Here is a 12,240-nt window from a genome sequence, read left to right as displayed (position 1 = left end):
TGATAAAATCACAATAAATTACAGCAACTCATTTGAAACTAGGCAAAGGATATTTCTCGTCCTAGCTGCTCCAAGATCTTACAGGAAAAATAGAGAAAATGTAACCTCTCCTAGAAAAACTAAGTAATTTGACAACAGGACGCCTATCTCTCTAAGCAGGCACAGAGTCATACACGCAGCAATAGAGATACACGGTAAGATGTAAGAAATTAAAGACACAAAACGGTACTATTAGAATAGTAACCCACATCAGCATCATTTGCCGCAAAAGGATAGCTGCTGAATGCTGGTATTTGAGAAACATATTTGATGTGATAACGTACAAATGGGTGGATATTTCATGCAAATCTTGAGTGTGTGTCCCCGCCACAAAGGAAAATGTCTTTTTTGAATAATTTTTGTTTCATGATGGCTGAATTTGGTGAACTGTATGTATATTAATAAGGTGGAAAGCGTAATTGCTGAGATTAGGGAAGGAGAATCTTCCATGTGTCTGTCTGACTTCCCAGCTTGCCCAGGCAGATCCCCTGAAAGCACTAAATTCAGAAATCACAACAGTCCCAAATGCCCATAGAGCTCAATATTTGAAAGTTTTTTTGTCTTCAAACATACAGGAGTTTTACTGACCAGCTGCGAAAAATATCTAAGGATGCAGGAATGCCTATCCAGGGTCAACCATGTTTCTGTAAATATGCACAAGGCGCTGATAGTGTGGAACCGATGTTCAGGCATCTGAAGAACACCTATTCAGGACTCCAGCTTGTAATTGTTATTCTACCTGGGAAAACCCCCGTCTATGGTAAGAGTTGTAGAAGATTCATTTGACTCTGAATCAATTGCTTCTGAAATACAGTGGCACCAACTGGCAACAAACTCTTAGTATTTGGCTCTCCTTTTCCTAATGAACTTGCATCTAGTAACTGATTGTCTGTTCTTATCAATTATGTCCATGATTCTGATTCTGAAAATGTGTTCAGTCAATTATATTGTAGGGTGGCATGGTGGCTTGCTGGTTAGCACTGCTGCCTCACAGCGCCAGTGAATAGGTTTTAATTCCACCCTCGGACGACTGCCTGTGTGGAGTTTGCACATTCTCTCCATGTCTTCATGGGTATCTGCTGGGTGCTCCAATTTTCTCCCACAGTCCAAGGATGTGCAGGTTAGGTGGATTGGCCATGCTAAATTGGCCGGCGGGTTCAGAGATGTACAATCTAGGTGAGATAGCAATGGGAAATGCAGGGATAGGTAAGGGTGGAAGGGTCTGGGTAGGTTACTATTCGGAGGGGTGATATGGACTCAATGGGTCAAATGGCCTGCTCCCACACTAGGGATTCTATGGATTCTATATTGAGTGTGCAATGAGTTTAAGTAATTAACAGATGAGCCCTACAGGCCAGGAAGATCTAGAGTTCAATCTTCGCTAAATTAACTAATCTCAGCAGTGGAAACAAAAGTGACAGCACAATGGAATGTAGCAGCCTGGATTAGAAAAAGGTAATTTGGGTAGTGTTCCCATTTCTAATTATGATTCAGTAATACCTGTAGAAATGCACTTGTTGACTAACTGAAGACATGACTGATTCAATTCTGATTCTCCCTTGTGGTCAGATAATTTGGCAGCACTCTGATATTAAAAATGTCAGTTTGGGAAAAAAAATTAAAACTTGCATTTATATGGCACTTTCCATGAACCTAACCCCACCACCCCTTGGATGTCTTTAAAACACTTTATAGCCAACACATTATTTCTAAGTATTGTCAGTGAGCTCCTACAAACAGTGATGTGATATGACCAGATAATCTAATTTGAAAGGTAAAGTATGTCCAGGGCACCGGATAAAACCCTGATTTACTTAAAAATAGTGTCATGGATTATTTAACATTGGCCTGAGAGAGCAAATGAGTCCTCAATTTAACATCTCATCTGAAAGATGGCACCTCCAAAAGTAGAGCAAACCCTGAGTACTGCACTGGAGTGTCAGCTTTGAATTTTGTGCTTGTGTCCTGGAGTGAGACATAAACCCACAATGTTATACCTTGGAGATGCGTGTGCTGTCAACTGACCTATGTAAGTCGTTTGGCAAAGATTTGAGGCTTAGGAGTGGATGAAATGGGATATAATCAGCACAGTATTTCCTCTTCTCTGTTATGCTGTATTCCATTTCTTGAAAATTGCTGAGGTTATTTATTGATAGACAACTGAACTTGTATATTAAATATGGATGGGGCCTATGTATCACCTTTGCTTGAGAATCTTAACACTGGAGATAAGAGTTGCATTAATTTGGGACAAATTTTCCTTTATTGAAAATTGTACTCCCTTAACAAGTGATTTGCATACAGCTTATGATTTTTTTTAATGAAGAGATTTTCACCAATATGGCTGAAGGTTCTAACCCTTATTTGGAACAATGATTAACTTCAACAGCCAATCAAATTGTCCCATCAGTGAAGCATTTGGATCGCTGCAATCCAGTGACAACTGAGATATTTTAGGCCTTCAGGCTTGATAGTTCAGCCAGTTTATCTAGTAAGGTCTTAAGTATTATGTGTTAAATGAAAATGCTTTTTCTCAAAAGTCTTGGAACTTTAATTTTAGAAAAAGTACTGCTGGACAGATTGCTCTTTTTAACTTAAAATATTCAAAATAAGCACATTTGAATTTCAAGTACTAATTTTTGATTTTGTTTTCCCAATTTAGCTGAGGTGAAGCGAGTAGGTGATACCCTCCTTGGGATGGCAACGCAATGTGTTCAGGTGAAAAATGTTGTGAGGACGTCTCCTCAGACATTGTCTAACCTCTGCCTAAAAATCAATGTGAAATTGGGTGGAATCAACAACATACTGGTACCTCATCAACGGTAAGCTTCATGTTTTATAAGTACAAATAAGGATTGGACTGGGGTGGTATTAGATAGCTTGTGCATTTAACACCATTTTTATACCATCAATGCAGTAAATTATTGAGGAACTTTGCAAGGTCCTACCTCTGATACAGCAGGCAACTTAGCAAAACGTCATTGGTACTTCGGGATTCTTTTTTAATCTGTTGATACTGTGGATGAAAATTGAGCAATATATATGCAATTTACCAGTAAGTCTCAAGCTATGTCCAAAATTCAATTTAATAGCATGGTACTTTGGAAAAATGCACTTCTTGTTCTTCCAAGCTTCCTAGAGATGCCGTGTGCATTATCATCAGAATTTTCTTTCTTTCAAAGGGTATGGGCATTGCTGGTAAGTTGAAAATTAATTGCCTATCTCTAATTATCATTTGAGAAGCTGATGGTAAGCTGTTTTTGTAAATACAACCATAAGGCTCTCTCGTCGATTTCAGAGGACAGTTGAGAGTCCATTGTTATTCTGTGCATTTGGAGCAGGTATATCAGATTAGGCAGACCCCAGATTTGCTTCTCTAAAGGCCACTAGTGAACCAGATGGGTTTAATATGACAATATCATAGTTTTATGCTCACCATGATTGTTACTAGCTTTTTATTCCAGATTTATTTAACCATTTTAATCTAAATTCCCCAGCTGTTATGCTAGGATTTGAATTGATACCTTTGGATTGTTAGATCAGCCTTCTAGATTACTAATCCAGTAAGGTAACCAGAAGGCTTCTGCTGTCCTTGAAGTAATGAAAAATCAGTGGCATATAAAGTATATGTAAGATTGCACCAAATTTTTTAGAAGAAAAGTTGTTTTTTCTTCTCCACAAAAATGCACAGTTTGATACGAAGACAAATAGACATTGCCAGCTAGACTGTATTCTATGCATATTGATGGCACAGCAACTGACCTTTGGAAGTGCACAAAAAGCAGATTTTATTTCACTGTTAAGAGACAGGCATGCATGCATTAACCTGTCTGCCAGGAAGCAAGGCACAAGTCCCAATGCTTTTCCATGTTCCGGATGGAAGTTGCATGGAATTGCCTTTCATTTTATTTCATGGGATTCTTTTCAGAAAGAGAAGGAAATTAATTCAACATTTTCTACATATAAACACCCTTTAGTGCAAATTATGGTTATGGAGATAGCTAGAATCCATATAATTTCGAGCATTTGGTTTAACAGAATTATCTTTGAAAGACTTCCTTCAAGGAGTTAAAAATGTATGGGAAGCATACTTGTATACAATATGTCATCTTTAGCATAAAGTCAACTTGCTATCAAATAATTTATTTGTACATATAAAATAATTTTGTGCAATTTAATTGGCTGGAGCAATAGAAACAAAAGCAGCAAGGTGTTCTTTTCAATTTGACAGTCCTTCCTGAAGGATCCAAGGGAGTTGAAAATAAACACGTTTTGGAATTAAGCACATTGATTTTGTTTTCAATCAACTCTTTTTCAATTAATGAGAATATCATTCTAATGTGACATAAAGCTGCCTATGCTTTGTAAAGGCTTGTTTTTAATTAAAACATTCCTCAAATCTGAAGGTAAAAATACAGCAGTTGTACCCTCTTAGATACTATACTCTTGAGGAATTTAATTGCCTACTTGATATTCAGGTACAAGTTCAAGGCCACAAGAACCTAAGAGCAGAATGAAACCATCCCGCCCTTTGAGTCTACTCCACTATTTAATCATGGCTGATGTATTTCTCAACCTCATACTCTTACTTTTTCATCATAACTCTTGAACCCCTTACTGATCAAGAACTCCTCTATCGCTGTCTTAAATATACTGAATGACTTGGCCTCCACAGCCTTTTGTGACAATGAGCTCCGTAGATTAACCATCCCCTGAAGAGATTCCTCCTAATCTGGTTCTAAAGGGTCATCTCTTCACTCTGAGGGTGTTCTCTTGGGTCTTACTGTCTCGTATTGGTGGAAACATCTTCTCCACATCTACTGTATCCAGGCCTGTATTCTGTAAGGTTTAGTAAGATTCCAACCCTACCTCCCCATCCTTCCACTCCTCCTATGACAAGACCTTCATCCTTGGGACCATTCCAAGTGTGGTCTATTCAGCCTCAGTAGTACATCTGTGCTGTTGTATTCTAGCCCTCTTGAAATAAATTCTAACATTGCATTTGCCTTCCTAACTGCCAACTGAAAATGCACATTAACCTTAAAAGAATCCTGAACTCGGACCCTCAACTCCCTTTGTACTTTAGCTTTCCGAAGCGTTTCCTATTGAGAAAATAGTCTATGCCTGTAATCTTGCTACCAAAGTGCATAACCTTACACTTTCACACATTGTTATTCTATCTGCCATTTCTTTGCCCACTCTGCTAATCTGTCCAAGTCCTTCTGCATTCTCCCTGCTTCCTCAACAGTACCCCACTCTACCTTTCTTTGTGTCATGTGCAGACTTATCAAAATTGCCCTCAGTTCCTTCATCCAGCACTGTCTTCAAAGTATGTATGAAATTGTGAAGGAAGGTTCCTCTACATTCATAATAAAACAACTTGATTCAAAAATCTATTTTACTTTTATCATGAAACTTACTAGAGTGAAATAATTTTAAAGCAAAAAGGTACCAGGATGAAATCATTTTCGTTTAGTGTTGGTTACATTTTTTTTATTCATTTGTGGGATGTGGGCATCGCTGGCTGGCCGACATCTTATCGCCTGTCCCTGGTTGCCCTTGAGAAGGTGGTGGTGAGCTGTCTTCTTGAACCACAGCAGTCCACCTGCTGTGAGTTGACCCAGAATGGCCTTAGGGAGGGAATTCCAGGATTTTGACCCAGTGACAGTTAAAAAACTGTGATATATTTTCAAGTCAGGATGGTGAGTGGCTTGGAGGGGAACTTGAAGTTGGTGGTGTTCCCATATGTCTGCTGCCCCTGTGCTTCTAGATGGAAGTGGTTGTGGGTTTGGAAGGTGCTGTCTACGGATCTTTGGTGAATTTCTGCAGTGCATCTTGTACATAGTACACACTGATGCAACTGAGTGTCGGTGGTGGAGTGAGTGGATGCTTGTGGATGTGGTGCCAATCAAGGGGGCTGCTTTGTCCTGGATGGCGTCAAGCTTCTTGAGTGTAGTTGGAGCTGCACTCGTCCAGACGAGTTGGGAGTATTCCATCACACTTCTGATTTCTGCCTTGTAGATGGTGGACAGACTTTGAGGAGTCCGGATGTGAGTTACTTGCTGCAGTGTTCCTAGCTTCTGATCTGTAGCCACTGTGATTCATGTGGTGAGTCCAGTTGAGTTTCTGGTCAATTTTAACCCCCAGGATGTTGATAGTGGGGGATTCAGTGATGGTAACACTGCCAACAGGCAGTGGTTAAATTGTCTCTTAGCGGTAATGGTCATAGCCTGGCATTTGTGGGGCACGAATGTTACTTGCCACTTGTCAGCACAAGCCTGGCTATTGTCCAGATCTTGTTGCGTTTGAACGTGGACAGCTTCAGTGTCTGAACAGTCGCGAATGGTGCTGAACATTGTGCAATCATTGGCGAACATTCCTACCTCTGACGCTATGATGGAGGGAAAGTCATTGATGAAGCAGCTGAAGATGGTTGGGCCTAGGACACTACCCTGAGGAATTCCTGCAGAGATGTTCTGGAGCTGAGATGACTGACCTCCAACAACCACAACCATCGTTCTATGTGTCAGGTATGATTCCAGCCATTGGAGAGTTCACTCCCTGATAGCCATTGATTCCAGTTTTGCTAGGGCTCTTTGATGCCATGCTTAGTCACATGCAGCCTTGATGTCAAGGGCTATAACTGTCGCTTCACCTCTGGAATTCAGCTCCTGCGTCCATATTTGAACCAAGGCTGTAATGAGGACAGGAGCTGAATGGCCCTGGCAGAACCCAAACTGGGCATCACTGAGCAGGTTATTGCTGAGCAGGTGCTGCTTAATAGCACTATTGGTGACACCTTCCATCACTTTACTGATGATTGAGAGTAGATTGATGGGGCAGTAATTGGCCAGGTTGGAATCATCCTGCTTTTTATGTACAGACATACTTGGGCAATTTTCCACATTGTCAGGTAGATACCAGTGTTGTAACTGTACTGGAACAGCTTGTCTATGGGAGCAGCAAGTTCTGGAGCACAAGTGTTCAGTACTGTTGTTGGAATGTTGTCAGAGCCCGTAGCCTTTGCAGTAACCAGTGTCTCCTGTTTCTTGATATCATGTGGAGTGAATCGAATTGGCTGAAGGCTGGTATCTGTAATGCTGGGGACCACTGGAGGATGCCAAGATGGATCATCCACTTGGCACCTCTGCTGAAGATTGCTGCAAGAGCTTCAGCATTATCTTTTACACTGATGTGCTGGGCTCCTCCATCATTGAGGATGGAGCCTTCTCCTACAGTGAGTTGTTTAACTATCCACCACCATTCACAACTGGATGTGGCAGGACTGCAGAGCTTAGATCTGATCTGTTGGTTGTGGGATCACTTAGCTCCGTCTTATCACCTTGCTGCTTATATTGTTTGTCATGCAATTAGTCCTGTTTGGTGGCTTCACTGGGTTGGCACATCATCTTCAGGTATGCCTGCTGCTGCTCCTGGTATACATGCCTGCACTCTCCATTGAACCAGGGTTGATCCCGTGTCTTGATGGTAATGATTAAGTGGGGGATATGCTGGGCCATGAGGTTATCGATTGTGCTGGAGTACAGTTCTGCTGCTGTTGATGCCCCACATGGATGCCCAGTGTTGAGCTGCTATGTCTGTTTGAAGTCTGTCCTATTTAGCACGGAGATAGTGCCACACAACACTATGGAGGTTGTTCTCAATGTGAAGTTGGGACTTCCTCGCTACAAGCTCTGTGCGGTGATCACACTTAACAATACTGTCATGGATAGATGCATCTGCAGCTGGCAAAATTGGCAAGGATGAAGTCAAAGATGTTATTCCCTCATTTTGGTTCCCTCACACCTGCCGCAGACCCAGTCTAGCAGCTATGTCCTTTAGGACCTGACCAGCTCGATCAGTAGTATTGCTGCCAAGCCACTCTTGGTAGCGGACATTGAAATTCCCCCACCCAGAGTACATCCTCAGTGCTTCCTGTAAATGTTTGTTCAGCATGGAGGAGTACTGATTCTCAGCTGAGGGAGAACGGTACGTAGTAATAAGCAGAAGGTTTCTTTGCCCATGTTTAACCTGAAGCCACGAGACTTCATGTAATCTAAAGTCAATGTTGAGGACTCACAGGGCAACTCCCTCTCGACTGTATACCGCTGCCATTGGGACAGCACATATCCAAGGATGGTGTGGGTGGTGTCTGGGATGTAGTCATACTTATGGAATCATACCTTACAGACAATGTCAGGCTGTTGCGTGACTAGTCTGTGAGACAGCTCTCCCAATTTTGGCACTTGCCCCCAGGTGTTAGTAATGAGGACCCTGCAGGGTTGATAGGGCTGTTTCTGCTGCCTAAGTTGATGCCAGAAGATCCGTCTGGTTTCCTTTGAGACTTTGTAGCAGTTGGTACAAACTGAATGGCTTGCTAGGCCAATTCAGAGGGCAAATGACCAGGAACATTGCTGTGGGTCTGGAGTCATATGTAGGCCAGACCAGGCGAGAATGGCAGATTTCCTTTCCTGAAGAACATTAGGGAATGAGATGTGTTTTTCCAACAGTCGACAATGATTTCATAGTCATCAGTAGATTCTTAATTCCAGATTTTGTTTTATTGAATTAAAATTCCACAATCTGTCGTGGTGGGATTCGAAATCCGGTTCCCCAGAACATTATCTGAGTTTCTGGATTAATACTCTGGCAATAATACCACCAGGTCATCGCCTACCCATGAGAATCAACAGCAGTTTTGTGAAAGACTTTTGGTGTGTTGTTAAGAATGGATGTCAATGGCAGACTTTAAATCAATACTGATTTCACCAATCTGGTGTCTATTATAATGCATTATAAAGAGTCCTGTGTGGTGTGATGTTTTTTCCAACAGGTGGAGTGTCTTAATAAAAAGAAATATCCAAGTCAGAACAGTAGAAATGTCAACATTTCTAAATTTAATACCTGGGAGCGAAGTTTTTATTTTTCTTTTAACCTCTCAAGTTCCGATTATTTTAACTAGCACAGTCCTTCACGGTGGGACAGGACATTCAGGTAATATGCTGTCAATCTTTGGCTATACAGGAATGCTGACTAATTGATCCAATACTCAATTCCAGGCTCGAACAGTACAGGTTAGTTTTCATCTAGGGTTGTGGATTATTCCTAACCCCTCTATCTGAGCCCTATAAGTTAAATATTTATATCTGCCTTTTATTTTAGCTGCACTTTCTGAATTATCTTTGGGAATCATACATTCTCACAGAAGAGTTTATTGCCTAAATGAAGCATACACCCTGCAGTGTGTAACTTGTTTTCATAGCATTAAATATCACTTCTTTCGGACAAAAGTATATGTAAAATGGATATTATTCTGTTTTAAACATATGTATTTTAAATTAAAAGTGGGTGTACTGCTAAAACAGTAATTGTCAGCAATGACCTTTAAAATCTTGGTGATAGTATACTTTAAGTAATCTTTTTGGACCACATTTTTCATCTGATGTTTTCTTTCATATTTTTTTCTGGCACTGTCACTAACCATGGTTATGACTTGACCGGCCTACTTAGTTGAGAATTCTATGAAAAAGTGGCAGATGGCAATGGAGATTAAGAAAAATTCTCTTTTACATTGTAATTGCTTATAGGTTCCTGGTAACCACATGATTGCAGCTGTTTTGTGGTTTTGAATATCAGAATTGGTCTGCTGAAACAGTGTGACTGAAAATTTTAGCTGTGATTGATGTCAGGAACTGCTGTTAATTGTTTCTAGTAATCGTTGAGGATGTCACATATTAATTTAATCTGATTTATTTTGGGCTCCAATAAAATGTGCTGCTAAAGCCATAAATGGAGTATAAATTAGAAGGCTTGTATATGTAACAATAAAAATTAACATTTTCTTCCTATTACAAAATGTCACGTGGCATTACTCACAGAGAACTGGAGGATTTAATGACATGAATTGATATCTCTTTGCCCTCCCCACCTGGGGTCTTTCGCATTACTTTGAAATGAAAAATTCCAGCTGGGGAAAACAATTAGGCCTTAATTTTGAAAAGCTCAGTACTGAACATGTTAGCAGTCTGAGTGAGCAGAGTGGTTTACTATTATGTTAAACTTGGAGGTCTCTCAGAAGATTATTTGGGAGAATTATTTAATCTACTTAAACCGAACTGAAGTTTTAGGGTAGAAGTATTCTAAGAATAGTGACAAGAAGAATGACTGACAATAAAGTGATTAAATATGGTTATGTGGGGTGGTGCAATTCTGTCAGTAGATTAAAGAAACTGGAAAGCGAACAGGGGCAAGTTTGCGTAGGGTTGACAGTGTTATCACAGCATAGTGGGTGCAGCAGACGAGATGGACCGAAGGGTCTGTTTCTGTGCTGTACATCTCTATGACACTAGGTGTGGAGGAAGCAAAAGTAATGATCTTAGAAATCGAAGGTCAAAGTATATTTCCTGCTTAGAGGCTACGGAAGATTGTTTTCCTCCCGATCCACTCTCACAGGCTCAATATTGATACTGAGGGGGCAATAGGGCTGGCTTCAAAATGTATATTTTTTGGTAGACTAGTATTATTTTAATAGATGAATCAATATGCAATGGGATGAGGATAGGAATTTTTGTAGATCCAGAATAGAATTGGAGAGAAAATAAGGCAAATGCTGAAAACAGTTTTAAAATAGAGCTTTGAAATGTTTAGGCAGCAGCAGTGGAGAAAAGATTAGTGAAAATTTCAAGTTGATGTTGCCCCTTCATCAGAATGACCTTCCATCATTGACCTGATGGATATTTCGAATATTATCTTTTTTTTTTTGATTTCCAGCATTGTGTTTCTTTTTTCAGCTAGACCGTGATTGCAATTTTCAGCAAAGTTGAGGCAATGTTGCAATATATGTCAGTGAAATTGGTGAACGTGATGAGCAAAGCATAACAAGTTTGATATTAAAAGTCTTCCAAGATCCACGGGTAATTACAAAATGTGTACTTTTAGAACAGAATTTTTCATGAAGATAGGTTATCGGAGGGGTTTTCAATGTGATGCATACGCAAGTACAAAATTCAAAATAGATTCACCACAAAAGTAATGGCGTTGTGTGGTAGAGGAATACATATATTCTCATAAATATATTTGCCCATTAGAGCAGCCTTTAGAACAAACCCCCATCTGACCCTGAGGTACAGATTCTGGTCTAGACCTCTTTCAGCAGAAAATAAAATAATTGTGTTGGTCACATACTCACTAGTGTGTGAATTTCTATTATACCAACAGAATAGTCACAATTATTAATGTACAATGAAATTATGGTAATAGTAACAACAACTGAAAAGTCACATGATCACTAGGCAGGTGAGCTTGCTCATACAGGACTTAGAATACACGAGAGTGAGAAAAATTATAACTAAGGTGTCCTGTCTTCCTAAGTTTCTGTAATAGTTTCACACGACCAGCATTAATGAAAAGTTTAAATTGACCCAAAGTAAACACAAATGGGCTTCTTGCTTAAAAAGATGTCACTCATCAATTGTATCAGAGATGTTCCTATTAGAAGTTAGTCTGTTGAACCAATAATTTCATCATTGAACCGAATTGGAGAAGGAAGAGTAATGAAGTGAACCCCATTTAGTGCAGTCACTAATTTAACTTTTTAAACTATAGACTATTATCCACTCTTTAGCTGTTTAAATCCTGTCTCCTATGGATATTCAATTAGCAAGTTCAGCTTTATACAAGAATTGTTGATAATTTGTCACATTAAGCCAGGGTGAAGTAGCAATGTGGTTGTTACTGGACTAGTAATCCACATGCCCCAATCAATGATCTGGAGACGAGTTTAAATCTTACCATGTCAGCTGGGAAAGTTAAATGTGATTATAGCTAGATGTAATTGCAAAAGTATTGATTGTTGTAAAAACCCATCTGGTTCACTTGCCCTCTTTCGGGAAGGAATCTGCAATCCATGCAGAATATGGCCAACGTGCAGTCCAGACTCTCAGCACAGTCCGCTGCTCACTTGTATTTAAGAAGACAGCTCATTAAAATCCTCTCAAAGACAATTAGATAAGATAAAACTGCTGGCCTTGCCAACAATACCCACGTGCCTGATGACTAGGGGAAAATACACTTCTAAAAAAGTTACTCAGAGATAGCAAGAATTGCCGATGCTGGAGTCAGAGATAACAGAGTGTGGAGCTGGAGGAGCACAGCAGGCCAGGCAGCATCAGAGGAGCAGGAAAGTTGACGTTTCCGGTCAGG

General features: G+C 40.1%; 1 protein-coding gene across 3 annotated transcripts in view; it reads left to right on the top strand.

Annotated features, from left to right (window-relative positions):
• LOC109936649 (protein argonaute-1) overlaps window positions 1-12,240 on the top strand; it is a 127,317-nt gene that overhangs the window by 113,062 nt on the left and 2,015 nt on the right. For all 3 annotated transcript variants that reach the window (XM_048612843.1, XM_048612842.1, XM_048612844.1), the window contains exons 12-13: window positions 615-799; window positions 2,702-2,861. In XM_048612843.1, the coding sequence (XP_048468800.1) occupies window positions 615-799; window positions 2,702-2,861 (345 nt within the window). The remainder of the gene's footprint in view (window positions 1-614; window positions 800-2,701; window positions 2,862-12,240) is intronic.

Source organism: Rhincodon typus, chromosome 27, assembly GCF_021869965.1.
Source record: "Rhincodon typus isolate 14 chromosome 27, sRhiTyp1.1, whole genome shotgun sequence".
NCBI lineage: Eukaryota > Metazoa > Chordata > Chondrichthyes > Orectolobiformes > Rhincodontidae > Rhincodon > Rhincodon typus.
This window is presented reverse-complemented; position numbering and strand designations above follow the sequence as displayed.